The following is a 27,681-nucleotide window of genomic DNA, read 5'->3' on the forward strand; positions in this document are numbered from 1 at the left end:
TCATTAAGAATACATATATAGAATTTTTATCACAAATTATTTTTTTTAAAAATATGCCACAATCACCCCCGAGTTCAATCATATGCCTTTTGCCCCACGTGAATATACATGGTTTTAGAGCATCTCCAAGAGTTTAAGAGTTTGCTATCTCTAGTTTTCAACTCATCCTTGTTTATTTTGGCAAATTTTAAAAAAAAACACCCTCCAATGATTTGTCATATGACTTTCTCAAATTTACCAATTTGTCATATCTTCTCATTTGCGTCTATATTTGGGAGTCTAAGTTTCGTCTGCCATCTACAGAAAAGCACAACACACTTCTTTCCCACCTGCGCACGCAACTTGCACACACTGACTCCGCCTCCTCCGCGCGCCACTGCCGCGCCGTGCACTGACACATCCGCGCGTCACCGACCCATGGCGCGCCACGCGTCGTCGCTCCATGGCGAGCAAGCGACGGGGTCGAACACGGATCGACGTGGGCGAATAGGGATCGACGTGGACGAGACTTTTAACTTCCAGATTGAAAATAACAGCTTGTGGGTCCAATTTTAGTTTTGCTAACTGAAATATACCAAACTATTAAAGATCAAGTATAATTTTCTTTATCGTATTATTTGCTAATTTGCCAAAACACCAGATTTAGGAAATAAAATTTGTCTAGCTCTTGGAGATGCTCTTACATTTTGCCTTTCACATTATTTCCATTTATGGAAACTTTTAACCAATAAAATGTATACATCGAAACTTTATACGCAGAAAGTTTGCCATGCACGCCTTAATTCACGACCGATATATATATATATATATATATATATATATATATATATAGCAAGACTAATATGTACATATTTTAGTATAAGTTATTCTACACCCCTCCCTTCTAAGGCCCATCCTACCTCCCACCCTTCTCCCAAGGCCCAAAAACCACCCTCACCTCATTTAAAAGTTGGTCAAAGAGTTAATCTCGCGGGTCAACTTCTTTATGAGCTTCCCTTATGTCTATCTAAGCTCACCTCTCGTCTCACATGAATTGTACAGTAACACGACGATAAAAATACAGTAACACGACGACTAATTTACAGTAACAACGTCGAAACATACCCATGAGATCTACATTTTTAAAACAATTTTTTTCGAACAATATGGTACAAAAGTTTTTAAAAAATAATATATGAGGTGAGAGATAAAATTGTTTAAAGTTAAATGTTAAAAAATATGTATAAGTCTCGTAGCGATGCGTCTTCTCTACAGTAATAACGCTATGTTGCTCTAAAATATATGTACTGTTACTGCACAATTGCAGTAACGTCGTGATAGAAGGGTAGTAACATCGCAATATACGTGTAGTAATATGTGTGTTGCACAATTGTCGTAACGTCATGATAAAAATACAATAACATCACGATAGAAGTACAGTAACATTATGACTATATATTGTTGCTACAGTACAACTAATGCATATGAGAGAGCTAAAATATTATATTCTCAATCTTTAGAGAGCAATATATCATGTGTTTTATATTATTTTTTAAAATCGTTTTCACCACATTGGTTAAAAATGTGATTTAAAAAACTAGATCCGTCATGACTATATTTTGACGTTGTCACTGTATTTTATAAGGCATGTTACGGTATTTTTGTCTTCGTGTTACTGCACTTTTCAGATAGACGGGAGTTGATATATGTGGGGAGTGGAGGTACGCCAAATGACGAGTTTGACCAACGGGAGAGTTTTGACTAGTTTAGAAGAGGGGTTTTGGTCTTTGGAAGGGGTGGAAGAGAGTTTGGGTCTTATGAGGGGAGCGTGGCATAGAATAGTCAAAGGATTAATTACATAGGTCAACCCTCTTTGGGCTTTCCCTCATGTCTATCTAAGCTCACCTCTCGCTTCACAAGAATTATACAGTAACACGACGACAAAATATAGTAATACGACGACTAATTTACAGTAACAACGTCGAAACATACCCACGAGAGATCTATTTTTTCAAAATATTTTTTTCAAACAATATGGTACAAAAGTTCTTAAAAAATAATATATAAGGTGAGAGATAAAGTTGTTTAAAATTTCAAATCTTAAGAAATATCTATAAGTGGAGTAACGATGCCCCTAATAGCGCTATGTTGCTATAAAATATGTGTATTGTTACTGTACAATTATAGTAGCGTCGTGATAGAAGGACAATAATATCATGATATACGTGCAGTAACATGTGTGTTACACAATTGCAAGTAATGTCGTGATGAAAATATAGTAACATCATGATAGAAGTACAGCAACATATATACCGTTATTACAGTACAACTAATACATGTGAGAGCTAAAATATTATATTTCTAATCTTTAGAGAGCAATATCTGATGTGTTTTATATTATTTTTCAAAACCGTTTTCACCACATTGGTTAAAAAATGTGATTTAAAACCTAGAGCCGTCATGACTATATTTTGACGTTGTTACTGCATTTTATAATACATGTTACTGTATTTTTGACTTCGTGTTACTGCACTTTTTAGATAGACGGGAGTTGATAAAGGTAGGGGTGTGGAGGAAGTTTAAAGGACGGATTTGACCAGCGGGAGAGAGCTTTGGGTAGGCTAAAAGTGAGGTTTTTGGCTTTTGGAAGGGAGTGGAAGAGGGTTTGGGCCTTATGAGGGGATAGAGGGCATAGAATAGCTTATTCTAAACGGGTGCACGTATTATACCCCGTTTAGTTTGCAAAAAGTTTTTGCAAAAACATCAAATTAAGTTTTTGGACACCCATTTGAAATATTAAACGTACTCTAATTATAAAATAAATTTCAGATTCTGTCTGGAAATCGTCAGACGAATTTTTTGAGTCTAAATAATCTGTCGTTAGTACCTGTTAGTTACTGTAAGACTTATGGCTAATCATATCCTAATTAGACTTAAAAGATTCATAAAATGATTTCCCGTATAACTGTGTAGTTAGTTTTAATGTTTATATATATTTAATGCTTTATTTAGATGTTTAAAGATTTGATAGGATGTTTTTCAAAAAACTTTTACGAACTAAATGGGTCTTTAGTTTTGTTATATATATAAAATACATTTTTATGTCATTGACATTTTTTGAGGTAAAGCGGAGGAGCGCTGCCATTCAACAGACAAAGAAAGCAAAGGTCTAGTACACAGTTCCGAGGCCAAATAGCCCCGACAATGTAGAAAAGGTTACATACTAGTAGATATTTTTGCATAAAACGTTTTGATATAGAATATCTTATATATTAAAGTTGGATGTATAAAATTTAGGGTGCAAAGTTCGTATGTATAAAAACTATGTAGATATTTTTTTACGTGCTATTTGCAAGTGGACTTTTGGATCAAAAGTGTCCATGCACAAACAGTCGCGTACTATACTTATCCACCAATATGGCGTGGCAAATTACCAAGTCATTGTAAACAATGTATACAATGACGGATTTGTTGGTGACATAAATATTTTTATTAGAGACAAATTATATATCATACAATAAACCAGAATGCACAATAAATAGCAAATCTCTACCTTAATATTTTCGATAGAATCCATAATTTTTGGTTTCTTATAAAATTTTATAGCCCATCTTTTCACGTCTGCTTACGTATATAAGCTAAAATTTAAATTTTTAACCTTAAAATTTGGAGTTGATTGTAAGCACCCTATTTTTTCGCTTATGTTTATGCTTATAACCAAATTTGAATTTTCAACCATAAATTTAGGGTTTTTTACCAAAGTTTTTTTTAAAAATATTAGATCGCTAAGAATATGTATATTAAAATTTTATTCATAAACTATTTTTTGTTTATAAATATACCATTTGACCTTTTTCATAAAAACCCAACATTCACCCAAAGGTTTTTTTATCATAATTTATTTTCACAATTTTCTCTTATATTATTACGAACACGTTTGAAAAAATATAATAAATTATTTTTATTTTATAAATATACCATTTAAATTTCCTTGTGTCCAAACCGGCCAACGACCCATCTGGTGAGTAGTACTACTCCCCAATCCGCAGATAGAAGACGAGACGAACCGTATCCGCGCGGGACTGCGACTCCAAGCCGAGAGACCCGGGCCCACACCAGGAAGGGGACGGGTCCCCCGAGTGCGAGGTGGATCCCGACGCTGACTCCCCCACCCTACCCCAGCCTAACCAGAGGCGGGCTGTGCGGGGGTGGGGCCCGGTGTCAGTGACTCGGTGTACGAACGCCCGGTCTACGCGGCGGCTTCCCTTTTCAGATTTTCTCTCCTCTCCCAGCTCGATCGTCGTCTCGCCCTATAAATCCTTCTCTCGCTTCTCACCCCGTCTGCCTTTCCTATAATCCGCGCAAGAAAGAAACCACCTCTCTCTCTCTTGGTGGAGGTGGACGCCGCGGACCATCTCGAATCTGCGGCGAGGCGGCGGCGTTGTTGAGGGCTTCGTTTCCGATGGCGTCGCAAGGTGGGGGCGTCCGGGAGGCTGCCGAGATTCTGGTCAGCTTCCGGAACAGGGAGCTGGTGCGGTGGCCGGAGTGGATACCCCGGCCGAGTAAGGAGGAGGATGAGGAGGTGGAGGAGGAGGAGGAGGAGGAGGAGGGGCAGGTAAAATGGTTGTGCCGGCGGCCGCGGTCGCAGCGTCCGTTGCACAGGCAGGCGGCGGCGGTCGCCTCGGCGCGTGCTTCTGGGAGGAGCCCGTGGCTCGCCGGCGAGGGATCCAGCGGCTCTGGCGGCGTGGGGGACGCGCAGGCGACGCTTCCGCCCCCTGCGAGGGAGAGGATCAGAGTTAGGGTGAAGGTTAAGACCGCGCGGACGGCGACGGAGTGCTCCGGCGCCGGCGCGGGATCCGGGGTGAATTTCAGCCGGGAGGGCGTGGCGAGTTCGCAGCCACGCGCGGCGGTGAGGCCTATGGTGAAGGCCGAGCCGACGTCGGCGGCGCGGACGCCGGAGTCGCCGCCGTTCTTCGTCACGGCCGCGGCCGGGGCCGGATCCGTCCCTTCGACGAGCTGGGGCGGCGACCGGGAGCGCCCGCGCCCGCGGCCTCTCCCGACCGAGAAGGCGCCCGTCAAGACGGTCCCCGCGGCGGTGAAGGAGGCCAAGGCCATGGACGCGTCGAGCCCGGATACCCCTCTGGAGTACGCCGCCGCCGCCGGATCCAGGACGTCCTCGAGCGGCGACGACGCTGCGCAGTCGGCGGGGAAGCGGAAGTCGCCGGGGGCGGGCGGATCCAGCGGCGACGAGGGGTGCAGCCTGCCGGAGAAGCGCGCCCACCTGGACGCCATCGGCGGCGGCGCTCAGACCACCGCGGATAAAGAAGAGGTGAGTCCTCACCGTCCCTTTTCCCCCACTTGATTTTTTGCGTTCTTTTTTTTGGGTTTCCGTTTGGGTTCTGAACTCTCGTGGCTCTTTTCTTGTGCCTCAACCTTCTTTCTTCCAGTTCCTCGTGTGATTTGTTTGACCTGTGCTGTTCTTGCCCGTGTGATGATTCTCGCAACGATTTCTTCTACGAAACCTGAAAAAAATTCCTTTTTTTGACTGAAAATTCCACCTTGATTCCATGTGTGTATGGAGGTGTGCTTGCATGAACCTACTTTCTCTTTTACTTAGGTAGAAGGGTGGCCGTACCAGACTTTTTATCCGTTTAATCTCAACAGAATTTCGTTACCTTTGGACCCGTAAAATTCTGATTATTTGCCCAGATGGAACAATTTTAAGGTCCGTTAATAAAACCTCTTTTTTTTTTTTTGGCAAACATATGATAAAACATTTTTTTCTTGTTAGCCGTAGTTTTATCTGTCTGTTACGTTTTACAGGTGTAAGAATATATAGAACTTTGGGTACCGTCGCCGCCGCCTCATCGGCGGCGTAGGGGCTCAGCCAGCTGTAGGCGGCGGCGGCGTCCGAGGGCACTGGGTTAACCACTCATTTTTATCGCCGGGTCCTACTCTGTTTCCCTCCCCTTGTCTGATTCAGTCCCAAAAAAAAAATGATTTTTCTTAATATATTAATTTTAAAATATATAATAATAATAATAATAATCTTGGGAGGATTGAGCTTATAAAAAGAACTATTTAAATTTTAAAATTGTGACACACGTAGAAAGGTAATTAACATACTAAATGAATTACTACGTACAACCTCCGCTACAAAATAAACGAATTTTTGAGTTTGTTTTTAAAATAGAATTTTTGACTCTTCGTCTTATTTGAATTTTTTTATGATTAATATTTTTATTGGTACTGCATGATATAATTTACGTGTAACTAATTTTTATCAATTTTTTAATAAATATTTAAGACCCATGGTCAATCTGTCGAACTAGAAATACTAGAAATCTTTTTTTTTTACGGTGTAGTAAACCGTCTCAAACTCCTCCTCGTGAGGATTGGGCTTAGGAGCGTTATTCGTTTCCTCCTTTACTACATCCAACAAATCAAAAACAGATTTTTCTCGGCGGTTTCGTGTTGAAGTGAGTACTAAAAAACCAGCAGCGGCTCCCGCGTCGCCGTCACGCGCGTTGCCCTCTGCTCGGGAGCCGGGCCCGTCCCGTCCCGTCCCGCGTGGACCCGGTGGGCCCGCGGTGTCAGGTGGGGTCGGTCGACGGCCACGTGTTCAACTGCTTCGCGTTTTTGGCGTCGTGTGTGAGCGCGGTGAATTCTCGGGGTCACAGCTGGTGTATTTTTTGTGGTGTTTCGTTGGGTTCCTTTTGACTTGCTACCCAAGGTTTGATGGGGTGGGTTTCCTTTCCCCGCAAATTCTGTGCTGTTTCCCTTCCTCATAGTCCTACGTATGGGTCCCACGCTGGACCAGGACTGGGCCCACCTGTCAGTTTTTTTTTCATCCGAGTGGTAGTGTTATTTATTACTAGTATAATAAATGAATGAATGAACGAAATTATTATATGCTTATCTTTGGAGCCGATTAATACGTAAAAAATGCTTGTTTGAAAAAGCCTGATAGAATATTACCATAGAGATAAAAAAAAGAAACAATTTTGACGTGGTTGTCCCGTACTGGTGGCGGTTGTAAAGTTTGCTCGGCTTTTGCGGGAGTAGCTTTGTGTGGCTGGGAGGTGGGCCCGTGTCAGGCCGACGTGGCTGCCGGCCATTGGATTCTCTGTCTGACCGCCGGGCCCACTACGGCGTGGCCGTCCTCGGCGGCGGACCACGTGCATGGTGCATCGTCGTGGCCGCCCCCGTCCTCTCCTGCATCCGCAAAAAACAGAACCAAGCAGCACTGCTAATTGCTTTCACATTTAGAGCGTTGCTTCGCTTTTAACTTAGGCCTGTTTAGTTTCCAAAAGTTTTTCGTAAAAAATATCGCATCCAATTTTTTACATCTAAATAAAATATTAAATATACATAAACATTAAAATTAATTATACAGTTACGAGAGAAATCGTGAGATAAATCTTTTGAGTCTAATCGGTACATGATTAGCTATAAGTGTTACAGTAACCAATATATGCTAATGACGGATTAATTAGACTTAAAAGATTCGTCTTTTTCATGCGGAATCTGAAATTTGTTTTATAATTAGACAATGTTTAATACTTTAAATGTGTATCAAAAATTTAATATGATCTTTTTGTAAAAAAAATTTTGCAAACTAAACACGACCTTACACTTAATGGTCAAATTTTGAATTGTTAATTTTAAACTTAAAGTTGAATTTATGGTTTCCATTTTGTTTTATTGTTTAGAATTTTCTTTAAATTGCTAGGAAACATGTAACTATTGGTTGCTTAGATTTGGGTAGGGAGAATTTTTTGGTAGAGCAATGTTGGCATTCTCCTTGATGATTGCATGTTGTTGGAGTAGCTACTGTTACTTGATTTGTTATTTTCAAGTTTTCCCTTTCGGTTGTCAGAGCGTGGCCAGTCACGTGATGTCCTTGTCATCGTGATTCCCCTCTCTCTCTCTCTCTCTCTCTCTCTCTCTCTCTGACAAACTCCCTGGGGACAGTAGTGATGAGTCCCCCAACAAAGCATGCTCCATCTTCTTAATGTTCAGTGAACGATAGAGCATCGGACAAGATTAAGGTTTGGATGTATTTTGAAATGCCACTAAACAACAAGTTCACGAGCAGTCCTTTTGCCCTGCTTGGCTCACCTTGTTTGATTCGATGCGGCCATTCGAACCATTCTTGATCTTGATTCTTGAATGAATGAATGAATGAATGAGTGATTCCCTTTTCTACTTCAGACCCGTGGTGCTCTTCAATTTGGATTTGTCGCTTGTCTTCTTTCTGTTACCAGTTACTAGTTACTACCATGTGTTGCCACTGCAAGTCCTGTCTGTCTATTTCTGAATCTTGCAAATTTTCTTGCGTTTGTTCTGAACCCAACTGATGATCCTCTCTCTCTTGATGCTGTGCAGCGTTCGAAGTTCGCCGATGACATGAACCGTAACGAGGAAGGCGTGCTTATGTTCGACCTCAACGAATGCCTGGATGAACAGCACTGGTCCTAATGACGCGGGGATTTTCTTTTTCTTTTTTTTCTGACAAATCGGCGATTCATGGGGTCAGGAATAAACCCAAGCCGTGTACATAAAAAGAGGTGAAGCCAGCAAAGCAGTAGAGCAGTTGTCAAAAGCTGGAGGGCTTTGCCTTTCTTTCTAGATTATAAGGATGGATTGGATAGATGATGAAGAATCAAGCAGCTCTTGTTAGGTTGTTCCATTGAATTTGCCAGGCTAGTTTTTTAGTCAGATTTGTTGTTCTTCGCACTGCTAGATTGATCATGTTGGTATATTGCTTCTGGCTCGATCACTGCCGCCCCGCTGCTGCCTCTGGGCCGTCGGAAATTCAGACGGTGTAAGACATCAGTTTTGATCTTCAGTTCACTTAAATGTGGAACTCATACAGTGCAGGAACGATATTGCATAAATTTTGTTCTTTCTTTCCTTCTTTAGCTCAGTTTTTTTTTTCTTGTTATGTTATATCTGTGGTGATGGTTTCACTGGCCTGGCTGTACTGCTTTTTAGCTGCTGGTGCTTCTGTTCTTTGTTGATGCTTATACTGAATGTTGCAGTATTCATGCCTCCTTTTTTCTTTATTACTGATGAAGTGCTGTCTACTCTCTTTTAATGTTTTTCCTATTTAACGCCTAACTTTTGAATCTAGGTTTTATCATTTGTCTTATTCAAATTTTTTATACAAAATTACAGGTCATTCTTAAATTTACTACAGTAATAAATCAAATTGTAATAAATTAATAAGTAGTTATATAATTTTTTAAGTAAAACAAATGGATAAAAGTAGCCTATAAGTCGTATCAAATAAAATTGTGACATGTGCTATTCCTCTGAATAATAATTCGCTAATTTCGCTTGCAAAGGCATCAATCAGCCGTGATTGTGTGCTTGTGCCTGGTGTGGGTCCCTTGCAGGTCTCGTTTGGTGATGTGGTTTTGAGAGGGTAGTTGACATGTGGTTGTGACCAGATCGGGTTAATTATCGGGATATGAGCAGCTTTGGGTGATAGCTCCAGCTGATGCTGATTTGTATCACACATGCTACAAATTGCTGTTTGTTATTACAGAGACCGACCCCATCGACCTATTCCGAAAGAAGTGTTTCCTATGGAGAAATATGGACCATCATCAGAGAGGCACCGATCGAAGATTCAACCGACGAAAACGATATTGTAGATCAACGCATCGCTTGCAGTTGCAATAAAAAAGCAAGCATGCATGGTCTGTTGCTAACAAGTTATACGTTTTCATACTAACAACATACGTATCTAGATTTGTTAAATGGTATCATCTCTATCTAAAGTTGCCATCGTGCCCGTGGAATCATGCTTGTGATTACCACGTCCTCTCTTTCTTTTCTCTTTCTGCTCTTAAGGTTGCATGTATTAAAATATAAATATATATAGATTTAATTTATTTTATAAATAATATAAAAAGCAGTAGAATATTTTAGTATGATCTTTGACATCTAAGTTAAAGTGTGTGTATATATATATTGAATATAATAAGCATCACTATAGCATATGGACAATGTTGCGCCGCAACCAAACAAGGGAGATGCATTGTGGTGGACAGACAGTAAGCAGTTGCGCGTAGCGTTTCCTAAAAACCTTATCCGTCTTCTCGTGTTGCAGGACGTCGAAGGTGATGGTTCAGAATACATGCTTTCCCGATCTGCCGGTGCACACTAGCAAGCGGGCTAGAGTAGACGTCTTGCGACGCCACAGTACAGAGGAGGTAGAAAACCCTAGTTGATTTTTGTGTATATTGTGTGGAGGCGTCGACTCGGTATTCATAGATAGATCAAGGTGTGGGATCAATACATCTGAATTATTTCCATAACTCATCATCGAACCAGATAAACAAGAATTTGAAAACAAACTCTAGATAAATCCGATAAGATTTATAGCAAAATAAAACTGCAAAAGTAAACCCGCAAGCATGAGAGCCCATTTTTACGGACCCTTCACGCACATGTCGCGTGCACGCAACACCCATGCCTAGAGAGGTGAGCGAGCACCTGCGCATGATTCTCCAGTTCTCTCTTACATGATTGCCCAAATGACTAGGATACAATTATCACTTATACGGAGGTCCCCATCTTCTAGAATAAGCAAGGTACAGGGACAAAACACATGTTAAGTGTGGGGTTTCCTAGGAACCCACTTTAGGTGTCGGTTACTAGGAACTCGGCCATAGTTTTTTTGGCTAGAGTTCATCTACTTTCACCGCAGATGCACTTATCTCAATCTAAACTTATGCACTCGTAGTAACCTGAACTCAATTCAATATACTAAAAAGCAAATAAGTGGCACCCCTATATATTTCATTCCAGCTTCGACCCTATCTAGGTGGGACTAAAGTTCACCAGCATTCAATCCATGAGATGGACTTTTAAAATTTTCTTAGGAATTATTTTCTATATGGGCTAAGGCCCAAACTATAATTCCCACATCACCTTCCTTGATGTGTGGCCCTCCAGTCCTAGCGGCGGCGCATCATGCCCTCCTCGTTTAACAGATATGGAGAAGGTGATGACAAGAACAAAAAATGAAAATGGCTGCTACGTCAGCGGCATGTATGATTCTAAAGGGAGCTGACAATTTCAAACTAGATAACACAATTTAACGAGTTCCAGATCCAAGTATGTATTGTCCAAATTTAGGAATCTAAATGATTTTTTTTTAAAAAAGGAAACACCATAGGTTGGGATATTGGGATCATGGTCATTTCTCTTCCGTAGCTACAGTCAAATTCAGATGGAATAATCGTAAATGTCATTAACATGATTTTAGTGAGAATAGATATCGATAAACACGAATATTAGAATACGAATAATTTGGGGCTAAGACAAGCAGATCGATGATGAGAGTGGTGCTGCCGGTTCCTGCATCTGTAACAACTCACCTAAATTTGGTCATCCATATCTTCATTTGGATGATCATTTAAACTAGTTGTATTCTTCATATCTCTATATACTCCACTAGATCATCCATACATGACATCCTCTGTATCTCTTTGGAGGATGAAGAGAGATCATCTAAATATGAAGGTTCTCTCTTAATATGGATGACATCTAAAAATAGATGATATGATAGCTGTTCTATTAAAGCTTAATTTATAGTGTTTATACTCTATTTTTAGGATAGAGGATGTGATAGATGAGCTATTAGTATGGGAGGCGCTTGTGGGCAACGTCGCCTGCCGAAGCTGAGGACGGCGAGTCGGCGACAGGCCGGATCAAAAGATTCAACCACATGCATGAATGCAAATGGCACATCGCTGGAGCTTTGCACTCCACAAACTTGAAGGATCGGTCTTCATATTTCGCCATAGGTAGCGTATTAGGGGGGGGGGGGGGGGGGGGGGGGGTTGTTGTTTTCTCACAATTTTTTTAAGTATATGTCACATCGAATCTTTGACACTAATTAGAAGTATTAAACATAGATTATTAAATAAAACTTACCTCATACTCTGGACTATTTTACGAGACGAATCTATTAAGACTAATTAGTCCATGATTAGCGAATGTGAAGCTACAGTAAACATTTGGTAATCGTGGATTAATTAGACTTCAAAAATTTGTCTAATGAAATAGCCTTTATTTATTTATGTAATTAGTTTTATTATCAGTCTATATTTAATATTTCTATTAACGTCCAAATATCCGATGTGACGATGGACTAAAAAAAAGTCACTGGATCCAAACAGCCACTAAGAGCATCTCCAACAAATGTCTAAAATTAATCCCTAAAAATAAATTTTAGGAATTAAGGTAGAAAATGTATCTCCATTAGATTACCAAATACATTCGTAATATTTATACATGTCTAAAATCAACTCATTGGTGTCCTAAATTTAGGGTAAGAATATGTGTTCCTAATACAAGTTATTCATTTTTAGATTTATGTTGGAGAAGTGTGTAATTTTTATGCCCAATACATTTTTAAATGAATCCAATACAAATTTTTGGAAGCAAATATTAGCATTTCCTTGAAGATGCTCTAATTTTGGATGATATACTTTCTCGTTTTTTTGACGCCGTCGATTTTTTATATAAGTTTGGCCGTTCTTCTTATTTATTTATTTTATAAATATATAAAACTACAAATTATGTTTAAATTACTATAGTAATAAATCAAATTATAAGGAAATAATTAATAATTATATAATTTTTTTATAAGACGAATGGTCAAACGTATATCAAAAATCAACGGTGTTAATGGAAAAAGAGAGAGTACCTTTTTCCTTATGTTCGATAAATAGTTCATTTTTTCGCTTCTGCTTAGCCAAAGTTTAAATTTTAAATTATAAATTTATGGTTAGCTTTTAGGTTTTTTATCGTAATTTATTTTTCAACCTTGACTTACTAAGAATACATATGTAAAGTTTTATTTATAAATTATTTTTTGTTTATAAATATAGCTTGTCTTTTTTTTTCTTTAACGAGCGAAAAGGTGACCCAAGGTCGGAACAACTTCCGTGGACACATCCTTGGGAAAAAATCTTTTAGGCCAAATATTTGTAATTGTTTTAAATGTTGCGGTTGGATTTGCTGAGTCTCACGACAAACAACGTGTCTCACATGGCGCTTCTCTCCTGATATTTTCCCATTTTTTTTTCTTTCTTCCCATTCCCGCATCCTTTTTTCTTGCTCCAATAAGGATAAAAAATTTACCATAAAACAATAACCACGGTCACTAAGTACACACGTACCCACTTGCGATCTATCTGGCCCGTGGCCAAGCAAAGGGCGCTCGTCTACTCTAGTAAAAATATTATTACTAGTCATTCTCTCCCTCCCATATCAATAATTCATCGAAAAATATTACTTTTACTATATTTATTTTGAGATGTGTAGCAGTACTGCATTTACTTCAATATGCCAGGGATAAAATGGCAGATAATATTTTTACAAATCTGTATAGCTAAATTTAAACCGGCCACACTGCTTTATACCAAAAGAGTACATATTACATACATTGCTTTGCCACCTTTAATAATTCATCAAACTAGAGTATCTATCCTATACCACTGCTGTCGAGGGCGTCATTGTGGCACCGGTGGTGTGCTGAAAAAAAAAGAGTTTCCTTTGACTTTTTAAGTTAAAGGGACATTGAGGCTGACATGTGGACCTCACCGTGTATGGAAGGAACCTTCAAACCCCAATGCATGGCATGTGACTAGGCAGTGGTGGAGGGCAGCTTAGTGCAAATATTCCTAGGACGCAATTCATTACCATGCTCGAAGCACCGCGCTGCTCAATTGCGGCGCATCCTTGCCGTATCCCACATACTACCACTCGATCTGGCCTAGATTAAGGATAGCAATGGGCCCTCGGTAGCCGAAGGGTATTTGATTTGTTAGGGACGAGGATGGAACAAAATCAATACTATGGATTTTTTCACGGTCAAATGTCATCCCCATAAGGTAAAGCAAGTATGAGAATATTCATGTGGTACCCGTCCCCATTAACCATCGGGTAACCTGACTATTTCTATATGTTGTTCTCATTCCCCCAAAGTAATCTCATCCTCTCTAGCTCACCTCCTCTTATCCTTCAATTCCACGCATCTAGCTAGTGGCAGTGAAGCCAACAATGGCATGGATGGCACCATTGACCCCTCAAGTTCCTCTAATTGTCTGCCTCATCCCTATCATTCTAGCACGAACCATCTACTTCTGCTCAGTCCTAATATATGCCGCCTCTACTATGCTCTCGCCACCGCACCATCCGCTTCTACGTACCCCATCCCAATATGTGCAAAGGAGAGAAAATAGAAAAAATAGATGATATGGAATAACAGGTGGGGAAAGATGCCACATGTGCTTGATGGGAGAGGATATGTTAAAACCAATAATTTTAACCTTGATGCGAGGAGTGTGTAAATTTTTCGGGTTGAAGAGTTGAGGATAGGAGAATGCTCAGTATTGTACTCCAAGGGGTAAGCCAGACATTTTTCCATTAGCAAATATATAACAAGTAAAAATTTAAGGAAGAAATGTAATAAGGAATAGCACAGAAGATTCACTGTTGCCATGTTTAAAAAAATATAGTTATTTACAAATATCCTTAAAAGAAGGTATATACCTTCATAAAAGAAAAAAATCAGAAAAAAATCTTTTTGGATCAGCAAGTTGCCAGAGATACAAACCTAATGTGTGAAACACCCATAGGCTGACTGGACAGTGAAGAGTGCAATTGGGCGCCGGGCATAATGAGCAATGGGGGTCTTTGGTCTCTTAGAAACCCAGCTACATTGTACCATGCTTGGCAAAATGCAAGTGCAACAACTTATGGTAACTTCTAATATAGCCGATATATAATGGGGGTCGTTTTGCCGTAGAGGCGTAGATGATTAATCCAACACAAATAAACATATATTTTTATTTTATCATAATATAGCCCTATGAGATCCTGTTATAATGAGTTAATTATAATAAACACAATGGTCATATTGAATAATAGTTTGGATAAATAGTTGAGAAGAAAATATTGTTTGAAGGTTGCTACCAATCTATATAGATGCATTCATGTATAAAGAGAAAAGAGAAGTTCATGCGTAAAGATCAAACAAAGGACACGATAGCACATACATAATACAAATAGTTAAAAGTGTTAGTGATATACCGAGAGACAATCTAGGGATGTTTGTATCACATACTATGTTTACATATCATGTATTATTCTTTGAGATAAATAAATTATTATTGATTAATGAATATGTGATTCGTTTATGAGACTCATTATGTTATAAGTTACTCTTTCATCAAAGGTTTCCTAATTAAATATCATGTACAGAACAAATGAGATTAGATGAGCAGCACATGTATTGATTGATGATCATGTCTCATGAATCATGGTATGAAGATCTAACATGAGACACTGTGAGAGTTATATATGATTTGTCGTCATTGTTTTCACTAAGTATTGATATATAATCCTTCGATTTGGGGTTATCATATTTCTCAACATGTGTAATGGATTTCTTAGGGATTATTAAACGCTACATCATGACTGATTAGTTATAAAAGTAGTCTTCAGTCATAGCATCAAACATGTAGTAGGCGGCGGAGATTGTCTGCAGTACTGTAGTAGCTGCAGCTGACATGTGGGCCCTATATCCCATGGGCCCACCTGTCAGCCTCTGTTACTGCACAGCAGTAACTGCCAAGGATCGATGCCCTGTAGTAGGATGTGAATGATTAAGATAGAATTTGCTCCTCCATTGAAGATATATCCCTGCCCCCCTCCCACAATGTTATAAATTATGAAAATACACGGCTATGTCAAAGGTGATTGAGGAGTCAATCACAAGTTACATAATCTATTACAGAATCAAAAGAATGATTAAGCTATTAAAAAGATGATACTTATCTAGCTTTGAGCTTAATTGATATCGTAAGGCAACATGATTAATACAAAGATACACTATAGGTTCAACCGATATGCTTTTTATGGATACTCGACAGGTAGAAGCCGCTAGTGTCACGTGGATAAAAAAGAGTTTTCGGGCTACAACTAACTATGATAACAATCCATGATCTACTACTTGTATGGTACTTCTTCCGCTGCACCGCGTGCATATAGTAGTAATCTATCATCTACTACTTGTATGGTTTCTAGTTTACATAATAAAAATTTTGTTTTATGCTATTATAGCCTACCTATATCCCTATGAAACGAAGCAGCACCACATGAAGAACTAAGCGCGTCGCAGGATCGGCGTCCGTCCAGAATCATTATCGTTCTTACTCAGTCCACGCGATGTTCACGCATGGCATGATCGCTTCCCGTCATCCGCCGTTCAAATATGCATCCAGAGGAAATAAGAACATGCCATGCACATATAAAAGCTGAAGTAGAAATTAACATCCAATTAATCCGGCCAACCCACACTTTCTCTCCAAGCTATCTACGTATGGCCACACAGTCGAGGAGAGAAAGATGCCAATTGCCAAATCATGTCGTACATCTAGATCGATGGACAAGCAAAATTGGCTATGCTGTAAGCGACGAGGAAGCTCGGTGCAGATGCGTTCCAATGGCTGCAGGTGAGGCCGTTTTTGTCTCACCAGAAGCTAGGTTTCCTAATTTTCGGCTTCTAGTCCATTTTCTAGATTCTATGACTCTAAATTCTTATAATCTTATTACTGTTTGGGAGAGTTTTTGACTTCTAGAAATTTCATGAGAAGCTGCAGCTGCTAGAAACTCCACCAATCAGGCCTCTTAGATTGACACATACCAAGCAAACTTAGGCCACGTTCGGCTGGCCATGGTAAGTTAACTTATCTTTCTTGTTTGGTACGCGCACACTTTCCGAACTGCTAAACGATGTATTTTTTTAAAAATTTTCTATATAAAAGTTGTTTTAAAAAAAATCATATTAATTTATTTTATATTTTTTAATAATTAATTAATTATGTACTAGTCTATTACTATATTTTCCGTGGCCCACCAGTCGAACACAGCCTTAGTTTCTTGACATCTTTGGTTGTTTTTTTTTTCTAGGGCAAGGAGAGAGATGCATTTATCCTATGGATTAATAACTACTTTTATTATTGAAAAAACCTCTATATGGACAAATACAAGTTTAGCTTCTATTTTTTGTTCAGTGTTATAAAAAAATCATAGCATAATTCTTACTATAGTAAGCATAGTATCGTTGTTTGGGCCCCATAGAAGTGTACAACATCTCGTGATTGCATTACTAAAAATTGAAAAGAAAGAAGAGTTGTGCAGTTGGTTTGTACCTCTCCAAGTGTGTGTGTTAGGAACACATTTGCGGGTGTATGCTTGTGTAATAATGTGTGCTCATGTCAATGTGTCTGCCATGTAATGGCAAAAAGAAATTGACGAGAAAAAAAACAAGAGTAGTTTCATATGCTTGCTCAGTTGTAGATTGATGGCCGTGGGAAATCTAGTCAGTTTTCCATATAATTTGATCCAAAAATTACTACGATATTATAAATCATGAATATCACATAAATTGATTCATGTAGGACACGCAATGAGACGCGTGTTGAAATTGTAAGTAGAGAAAAAGCAGAATTAGATGGGATATGCGCACACATGATCATAGATGACTGGTAAGACATAAGATGTATAAGTGTATATTGGTTAAACAGAAGAACTATTACAACATAATCTCATTCAGATGGGATACTATATAAGTCAAATGATACCAACTATCTAGTAACTAGGACCGAAAACGGAGCGAATACGGACGAATAACACACGTATTGTATTTGTTTTCATATTTTTAGGCGGATACAAAAACGGATACGAATATCTCGGATACGGAAACAAATACGAATTATCTCGAATGAATAAGGATCGGATGTAGTCGAACACAAATACGAAAATAAATATTTCTCGGAACATACGAACCACTCAAACCGTTCATAAAGACAAATAGCAGCTAACTTAATCAAGATAGTTATCATTTTAGACCTTATCGTAGATTAAACAAGTTACATTTAATTTCACGTGTATTAGACAGTGACATAAGTTCACCACATATTACATAATGAGTTCAACAAATACTGATAGTCTAATAGCACTAAAGCAGTTTTGCAGTAAACTGGTTGATGGGCCAGACCTGAAATTAAGTGGACTAAACTGATTTCAGGTGTTCGCGCATATCCGCTCATTACAATCTTCAGATATCCGTCAGAATATCCGTATCCGTCGGAAACTGCCATACCGTATTCGTATTTATATCCGAAGAAAATTATCTGTATTCGTATCCGTATCCGAATTATCCAGGAAATATCCGCTCCGAGCTACCTCCATATCCGTTTTTTTCCGGAGCGGACAAAAACCATCCGTTCCATTTTCAGCCCTACTAGTACCACATAATCTCATTCAGACAGGATATTATATAAGTCAAATGATACTAACTATTTAGTACCAAATGATATCAGTTAGTGTTATCTAATATCATCAGTGTCGTGTCGTGCGACGAAGACAGCACGAAGGGTGCACGCGGAGATCGGTGCCGGAGCGCATGGAAGGAGCAGCGCGGCACGGCCGCACAGGAGAGGCAGTGCCGGCAGCGCAAGCAGCGGCGACGGAGCACACAGCGCTGGCGGCTCACTAGCTTCTCCTGTTGGGACGGAAGCCCGTTCTAGAGTCTCTCTGTATATTAAAAATAGAACATGTGACGTTACGAAATAATTAAGTGGTGTAACGCTCAACGGTATCATGTGCTGATCTTTCTGTAAAAATAAACGAATTGATTAGAAATTTTCATGCGGTCGACCAATAGCAAATCCAGGCTATTGGTCATAAAATCAAAACGGAAAAGGACCAAATATTTTTGTGTATATTGCTGGGTCTTAAAGCACCTTTCAGGGGGGGACCAGAACTGCAACTAGAATTATCGACACAAGAACCAGGTGCTAACAGCCTAACACGGAGATAAAACGATGCAACATGGATAACCTGCAGATCTAGAGGCCGGTTTAATCCATTATCTAAAAAATAAATAACCTGCATTCAGCTGTGCCCAGAAGGAAATTATATCTTACGCAACAAGGACAAAAACGAAGAGAAGTCGAGTCCACAATGTTGGCGAGAAAACAGTGACATTATCAAGTTGTTTTTCCATGCAGGAACGGAAAGGCAGAAACCATAGTTATTAATTCTGGGAATCTTCATTACGAAATAAGTCGAGGATCGGCTCGCTAGCCGCTAAACCAAGTTGGCACATATTACAAAGTGGCCATAGGTTGGTGAAATGACCGAGATTTAACGGAAAAAATCCTAGCTTGTTATGAATTCAGGGATTGGGACTGGCTACCGTAACACCCTGTGGGAAGAAAAGGATACAGGTTAAAGAAAAATGCTGATGGTCAGAAAATCAAAACAGAACCAAGGAGCAAATATTTTGTGGTGCAAAGAGTGATTCTAGAGAAATCCCCTTACTTAACAGCAATGGTCGTCTATAAAGATCAGCATTGCATTATGTACATATGGTGTACAGCAGCCACACAGCTTGTTACCTACAAGACAAATTTGGATAAGACAGAGAGCACACTTTTCAGGGTTTAACTTGGAGAAAGAGATAGCTCACCTTCTATACAGAGCCTTGATATCATGGCGAATTGCATTAGCCTCCAGTAATTGATCTTCAGAATCATCAATATCAACTTGATTCAGTTTGAAGTCTTCAGTAGTGCAATGCTCACTCCATTCGAACCATAGCTTTGGTATAACTTCTTTCTTGAAAGCAGTTTCATGGAACTTTTCCTCTGGAGAACCAGCGGCAACAAGCCTGTAAACAAACACTTTCTTCTGCTGTCCAGGCCTGAATGCACGTCCAATTGCTTGACGGGTAACAGATGGGTTCAAGTGAACATCTAGAATGATGACCCTTGATGCACCAACAAGGGAGATGCCCTCACCACAGGCCTTGATAGAACCAAACAAAACTTTTGCATCGGGGGAGTTGTTAAACTGTTCCATCGCTAATTCTCTGTCTTCTGGATTAGTATCACCAGATATCATGAAAATCTCCTTCCCCACATGCCATCCCAACATCTTAACCAGCAATCTTTCCAAAAATTTCATCGGAAGTATATATTGACTGAAGGCAAGCAACTTCTCTCCTGCAGAATTAGCAAGAGACAGAATATTCATGAAAAATCTGGCCTTCACCCCATCTCTTATGTTGATAGACTCAATCAAGCCATCAACAGTTGCATCTGTCAAGTTGATCGCCCTATCTGCAGCAGCACCCTCTGAAATTTCTGACAGACAAGGATGAATGTACAATGCAGTCCCCACTGCACTTCTTTTGAACTTTTCATAGGCTTCTATCTTGTGAACAATGTCTTTCTGCTTGGGAGTGAGTTTCAAGAACACACTGAAATCCACTAGGCCAGGTAGTTCATCTAAGATATCACCCTTATAATAGTGAAGCACATCTTTTGTTAAATCTCTAAGACTTCTAATAACATTGGCTTTTCTAGTGAAGTTGTCGTCATTCAGCAGGGTGTTTTCTACTATCTCAGTGAATGCACTGTCAGGAACCCCTTTTAAACTCCTGCCACCTGATATTGCAACCTGACTCATTATACGTCTAGCAATAGGACGGGATGATTCCATCTTGAGAAACTTAGGACGCACGAGGTCCAAGATGTTAAACACTTCAGAAACATGATTCTGGAAAAGTGTGCCTGACAAGACCACTTTGCGTGGTGTTTGGACTCTTTTTAGTGATGCCAGTACATCAGTCTCCCGATTTCTTGGTGTATGACCTTCATCCAGTATAAGTAGGTTGGGGACCATAAGCAGCCTGTCTCGGCATGCAGCTGCAATGTTTCCACCTGCATCACCGCAGATGATTCGTGAAAACTGCTTGTATCCGAGAAACAGTATGCTCATCTGGGCTTCCCACGATTTGAGGACTTCCAGTTGCTCTGTTCTTTTGTCAGCCTTAACAGAATAGAAATCATACAGTGGTATGTCCTCCACTTGCCACCGCTGAAACTCCCTCTTCCAAGTACCTAAAATCCCTTTAGGGAGCACAACAAGGGGCCTTGCAGAAGGATACTTTGCTAAAAAACTTTGAATGAAACTTATGAGCATAAATGTCTTCCCTGAACCAGGGGCATGGGCTAGAATGCAACCACCAGGCTTATCACCAACTAGATTCTTGACCAGGAAGTTGAATCCTTCCAACTGATGTGGTCTCATTTGCTTCGCATGTCTTGGATGAATGGCAATATCAGAGACAATGAAATCTTCAGAAAATTTAACAGCACCAGTATCAATCTCATCAGCATCCTTTGAACGTGATTCATAGTAATTTGTTCTTGTCCTTGAGGCCTGATATAATGTAAGCATAAAATTTAAATTTTCCAATTGACGCATGAAAAATCAACAAAAGCTTTAAATGATTTATGCAAGCATTCGATCTTTGCTATATGACCCATGCCTTGAATGCTGTCCCACCTTAGTTCATGTATAACCCCTTCAATAAAGTCATATCATTTCCAAAATGAATATCACCAAATACTCCAAAGCAGCATCAATATCAGGAGTCGGTAAAAAAAGGGTCTTTAGGGAGTATTTCAGTAAAATAAAAGGTTCCCAATTGCATCCCCCTACCCAACAAAAAAAAAAGAAGCCATAGATTCACAGTTAATCTAACAAGCATTACCCAAAAAAAGATGTGTGAGGATTGTATACAGTGATTTTGTTTCCTTAGAATTTATACACCACTGTAAAGCATGATAACCACAAATTTCTCTTGATTGTGATGCCATTCCACTGCCTAAAGACCTTCAAGGTACTGCCTTAATATTAATAGAATAGGTGTGTGAGGTGAGGAGAATGATTGATAACGTGAACAAGGCAAAATGGATACAGCTAGTGTGTAATGTCGGTAATAATCAGATCTACTAAAACTTGGGGCTTTAAAAGTTGACATTGTATGGGACATGAGGGAGTTCATGTAAATAATTTACTTAAGAGTTTTTTTTTAATAAAGGCTCCCAAAATTGAGATATCCCATTTTTTAGAACATTAACTATCACATATTAGAAACAAGGTACGGACCTTTTTCCACTGATAATCAATTATCGTTTCAGCCTTTCTAACAATCATGCCACAGATACGGCATACATGGCCTAGATCTTCATGAATCCGAATGTCATGATTGCAGTCGTCATCCATCTCTTTTTCATCATCCACTTCATTTTCATTGGACATGTCTTCATGTGTGTCAAGCTGGACAAAGAGTATTACTTGATCATTAATGGGAAAAGACACAAACCAGATTAAAATAATCAACATAAAAGCTTTGAAACACATTAGGTTTAAATCAACAAATGATCGCCTTTTTCAACACTCTAGCTTATCTTACAAAATACACCTGCCATGAAACACTTTGCGTACAGCAGTATTCAACCTTCAGACCCCAAAAAAAAAATGCTCATAGCATGTCACAAGTACAATTAGCAGTCAGCTCAAAATGGAACCAACAATTTTATAATGCTGCAGAATAAGCGTTACAAAAATCTGTAGTAATTTGTACCTTTGTACATTCAGCTGCCAATGAAAAATCTTTCCAAAGATCGTCGAGCCCATCACTTTCTTTTACAGGTTCCTCCTCTTCTATTTCAGTCCTGTAGCTTTGTGACGGAACATCATTTTGCTGCAAATCCAAGGTGGAATCAACTGCTGCTTGATTTGGCTGGTTTTTTCTTTTTCTTTTTCCTAGGGCAGTTCCCGCATCTCCATCTACAGGGGTGCTGGGATTGGGATCTGATTTCCTTCGTTTTCTCTCAGTAGGAAGAGTAGGGAGAACTTGTGTTTCTGCTATCTTCTCTGCATGGCTAGCAGCCTATAGTGAACAGCAATAGTTAACGATTGAATACAAAACATTTAAGCTTGGAATCAAAGTAGATTCAACAAGCGTTACACATTTTCATTCTTAGCCTATAATTTTGTAATATTACCAACAAGATATATCATAGTGCTCTTCAGATTGACCAAAATACATTCATAGAACAAGGAGTAAAAGCACCGATATGCATAAGTGGATAGCATATTGAATAATTTCAAGTAAAAGTACATACCAGCAGATCTTGAATACGTTGCTCCTCAGGTTTTTTCTGCAATATAACCTTTTCAAATAGCAAAGATGGTTGATAGCTGGTTTGCAGCGGAAACTGATTGATTAAAGGTGCATTCTGACCATATGGAACAATTTGAGTGCTTTGGTCTCCATAAGCATGCAAGGTTCCATTTACTTGGTCTTTTGCTCCAGATACAATCCATGTTGTGTAAGGACTAGTTGATCCAGATGCTGTCAGTTGGTTATTGTTGATAGATGTGAGCTGTCCACATCCTTCTGCGTCTTCATCCTCGTTGTCAGAATCAAGAACTATTATTGCTGTGCTGTCCTTTTGTTTTGTTTGCTCCAAAGGACTGTCTGTGTTAGCAGCTGCCATTTCGCTGCTTATCAAAGAATTTGCAGTGTGTTGATGCAGCGAAGAAAGAAAATTGATCAATTTGACATGGCGAGCAGAAATACTTCCCCATTCTCCAGTATCGCCATATCCCCAATCATGAACCCTATTTGAAGGAGGAAGCGAAATACCATTCAGACATGTTGCAACTCCAGGAATTAACACATTGCCATTGGCATCAGAAGAAGCCTTCTTTTGCCTGCGGTAATACATGCCTACAAAGGAAGGAGATTGATTAAATCAAAGGAGAATACGACAAAATAATAGATTAGGTCCAAGAAATAACAGTTCTGGGTTGCTTCAATAGCCCCTAAGGCTGGAAACCTTGAAACAATTACAATTTCAGTCTTAAAGCACAGGAATATTACCACAACATAGCCACAACCAACCAAGCAAAAAAAAGCTGTGGAAACAGTATGCAGAATGATCTGCTTCATGCAAAACTTTTCATTTTACTAGATGAAAAACCCCCCAAGTTGCTGCATAATTAAAGTTATTGTGATATAGCTCATTCAAAAAGAAATATTTGGCATGCGAAAGAAAATAGTAAGTTAAAACATACGCACAGCCACGGAGGTAACACCGTAACAACTCTTGTCATGTGGGGGCGCACGTACACCAGGCGCTGACAGGCCCATGATGTGCGCAGTGCAGCAGAACGCGCGGCAGGGGCATGCGACTACACGCAAAAGGAAACCGCCACGAGTGGCTAAATTAGGAAAGAGAGATTGGTTTACTATTTAGTTCCTTAAGTTTAGGAATAATTGGTTGAGGATAAATTAGGAAAGACAGATTGCTTTACTTTTTTAGTTCCTTAAGTTTAGGAATAATTAGTTGAGGCCTTAGGCTATATATTCCTATAACCGCACATTGGATAAATTCAAGCAGATATTAGTCATCTATTCTCCTTCCTCTGTTCTACAACTAAGCCTACGGCAGAGGGGTAAACCTCGCCGGAGAAGACGAATCGCGGCTACGAACTACGTAGCCGAGGTCCCGCTATCCGGGGACCCGACACCCTTGACAGCTCTATTCATCCCTCGTTGACTGGATTTTTTGTAATAAAAGAGAGGATAACACTGAAGCCAAAGCAACAAGGGCCTTCTTGGCAGGGCTCCAGCTCCCAAATCCACCTTTCATGGCCCAACCAAACGATTCAGCTCCACCCAAAAAGGAATTGGAGAGGGCTGGAGTGATCTATAAAAAAATGAATTAGAGAGGTGGAGCAGGGTTTGTGCCACTCGGCAGCTCCACTCCAGAAGTTAGATTTAGGAATTAGTGCTCTGCCAAACAGCCCACATAAGTAAAGTACCACATGAGAGTTGGCTATCTGCATTGTTTGCTTGCAGGATAGGAGCGGTTTGTCTGATCTGGCTGGAAATCTTAGACACAGAACAACTATCGAACAGCCTATAGAAATTTTTGCAGGGACCAATAGTTTAGAATATACTATAGATATAGTTACTACACATCATCACTGACAGGCATAATAGAGCAACGTAATAACCAAAACTAAGTAGACTACAGAGGAAGCCCTTATATACCACAAATTGTGTTACACATTTTCTCCTGTGCCAGTCTCACACCAAATAAATGTGAGTAATTTCTTTACGTACCATCGAGAAACACACACCTCCCAATGTGCAAACACCTTGCACTTCTATGGCGTGAGTTTCTCAAGAGTTGTTTCTGCTCAATCAATGCATCCATATGCAAGTGCTTAATGCATATCACGATCCCCAAAGATAATATCACCAGAGATTTGAGCCAAGGGAGCGACCCCGATATCTGATGATCCCCATGAGAAACACTGCGCGTGGCCAACACAAAATCACCCAGATTATTAACCGAGGAAAGATCGAACCACACGAAGCGCACGCGACGAGTAGCAAACGGAGAAGAATCGCCCTCTTGCCCGCAGGCAACCGGCCCCCACAAAATGGAAAACAATTTGTCGCCCCCAATCGAAACCCATCCAAAACCCTAAAATCCCAAATCCCCTCACAAGAAGGACGAATCGGAGGCACGCCCCCCTCGCCCAACAACGGCGCAATGTACCACAATCCCCATCCCCACACCACCACCTTCCGCCACGCAGAAATGGCAAAACGAAACGAAAACAAAACCAGCGTACAACCCGAGACCCCGGGGGGGGAGGGGGGGTGGGCACAGAGCCACCAGACAACCGGAGCGAGGTGGGGGGAGGGACGGCATGAGAGAGAGGCGGCGCGGGATAGCTCACCGGACGACGGCGGCGGCGTCGCCGGCGTGTCCCCCCCGCCGGCGGCAGCCATGGGGGCGGGCAGGGGAGGAGAGCGGCGTCGTGTGTGCGTGTGTGTGTGGCGGCGGTGGTGGAACGCCGTGGGATTCTTGTATGGGAATCTCCGCGCTTGCCACCTGCCACCCGGTCTCTACGCTGTCGTGGCGGGGAAGTGGGCCCTGCGGCGTCCGGGTTGGTCGATCGGACACTGGGACGGTGGGTGTGTGTAGTGGGGTGAAAAGAAAGTGGGGGAACGGAGAGCAGTTTTTAAATAGACGGATGAATGTTTATATATGGTTACTTGTATGTTATCTAAATAGTTATTAAAATTTTTTAATAAGGTAGATTAATATGAGTTACATCTCTTCACAAATATGCAAGTTTAAATTTAACTTCTACAAGTTATAGCAAAAATAACAAAAATAATTATAAATATGCCTTTCAATTTAGTTTGTTTTTTGGCTACAACTCATTGAGGTTGAATTTAAACTTGTATATTTGTGGAGTGATATAACTCATATTAATCTATCTTATTATTTTTTTATATTTTTTCAATTATCTAGATGGCATGCAAATATACGGATAAACATTCACCCGTATACTAAAAAATTGTTCTACAGGGAACGGAATATGCTAACGCGACGTGTATCGGAGTAGCTGGAGGTTGCCTAGGCCATGGAGCGCCCGTACACGGTGGATGGGTGGGTTAGCACCACTTGGTGTGGACTGACAGGTGGGGCACCACTCCTACTCATTTTCCAATGACTAGCAAAATAGGACTACGTAGGAAACTACCCATCGATCATGGTTTGCTACGAGAATTATCTATACATGGGCTCCGGTGTACTTACGATACTAAATAGCGGTGTAATTGTAGTCTCGGTCCAATTCCGGTAATAGATGTAGCGGTCTAAAACTTAGTCATTGCAATTACAGTTAGCGGGTCGCAATAGCAGTCCACAAGCAAAATAGATTAGCAGGCTAAAATCAGAAAGTATGTATAACCTTAATCTCCGGTCCATCGTTTCACTCTTATCTTCTCATATTCCTATCTAATCATACCGTCGCGACTCATGAACACTACATCGTTTATATCGTGCAGCACTGCTCTCCCACAGATCAACGTCGGCGAGCCAACTGGACGTTGGGCGGTAAGCCTCATGATGGAACAAGATATTAACTTTTTAAGTGCATGTAAGTGTTTATTTATGCTCTTCACTTAAGTGTATTGTGATTTATCACCAATTTATTTATAAGTTGCTTTGTGAATTGTTAGAAAATCATTAGTCATCTACACATAATTAAATATATATGTGATTATTAAATACCGTTATCGGAACTTAGCGCACGGTATAGCGTCCTCTATCCATGATCCGCTATATAGATCCCAATTCGCTACCATCCCGTTATGCGCTATCTAGTACCTCAAAACCATCCCGTTATGCGCTATCTAGTACCTAAGAAGATGCACGGAGAAAAACAATTAAAACGTTGTAGTATGTTCGGAGTCTCGGCGCTAGACCAATGCTTATTTTGGCACCTGGTACAAACAATAAACAATTTATTTAGTAGGGGTATTTAATTTAAGTCATTAGTTTGGTTGTTGTAGTGGAACAGTGGTGCATGATGCAATAAAAGGTACATGGAGGAATATTTTATTTGTAGTGTTGACCTATATTAGGGTGATATAATTTGCTAAACATTAGAGTAAAATAGTATAAGAGAGCATCATCTGATATGGCAGATGATAGCTCATGTTCATGGACTTTACCTCTAAAGTACTAGCATGTGTATAGAAATATTATATCAACCAATATCACTTGATTGAACTAATATGAATTGTTTTAGAATGTCAGAAGATATTAGGGGCTAATATGTAAAAAGCTATAGAAAGTAGTGTAGTAGATTCATTGTCACGGTCAATGAAGACGTTTAACATAGTATAGATGATCTTAAAAACCTCAAGTTTTTTCC

At 40.0% G+C, this 27,681-nt stretch overlaps 2 protein-coding genes across 4 annotated transcripts; one reads left to right on the forward strand and one right to left on the reverse strand.

Annotated features, from left to right (window-relative positions):
- The first annotated feature begins 4,340 nt into the window (after positions 1-4,340).
- Positions 4,341-9,030, forward strand: LOC121055157 (translation initiation factor IF-2-like). Its single transcript, XM_040526847.1, has 2 exons — positions 4,341-5,308; positions 8,368-9,030. The coding sequence occupies exons 1-2, from the start codon at positions 4,442-4,444 to the stop codon at positions 8,458-8,460; spliced, it is 960 nt and encodes a 319-aa protein (XP_040382781.1). The 5' UTR covers positions 4,341-4,441; the 3' UTR covers positions 8,461-9,030.
- Positions 9,031-19,016: 9,986 nt separating this feature from the next.
- LOC102715779 (protein CHROMATIN REMODELING 35-like) lies at positions 19,017-25,720 on the reverse strand. Of its 3 annotated transcripts, none has more exons than XR_005812314.1 (7): positions 25,690-25,720; positions 23,055-23,662; positions 22,511-22,819; positions 22,033-22,203; positions 19,544-21,300; positions 19,396-19,472; positions 19,017-19,279 (listed from the first exon to the last, which is right to left on the reverse strand). XR_005812314.1 is itself a non-coding variant. In XM_040526642.1 (5 exons), the coding sequence occupies exons 1-5, from the start codon at positions 25,155-25,157 to the stop codon at positions 19,540-19,542; spliced, it is 2,943 nt and encodes a 980-aa protein (XP_040382576.1). In that variant the 5' UTR covers positions 25,158-25,209. The 3 variants fall into 3 exon arrangements, 1 of the variants encoding a protein (XP_040382576.1); XR_005812313.1 differs by lacking the exon at positions 25,690-25,720 and adding an exon at positions 25,064-25,252; XM_040526642.1 differs by lacking the exons at positions 19,017-19,279; positions 19,396-19,472; positions 25,690-25,720 and adding an exon at positions 25,064-25,209 and having other exon boundaries at positions 19,540-21,300.
- Between the last annotated feature and the right edge of the window lie 1,961 nt (positions 25,721-27,681).

Source organism: Oryza brachyantha, chromosome 8 (genome assembly GCF_000231095.2).
Source record: "Oryza brachyantha chromosome 8, ObraRS2, whole genome shotgun sequence".
Lineage (NCBI taxonomy): Eukaryota > Viridiplantae > Streptophyta > Magnoliopsida > Poales > Poaceae > Oryza > Oryza brachyantha.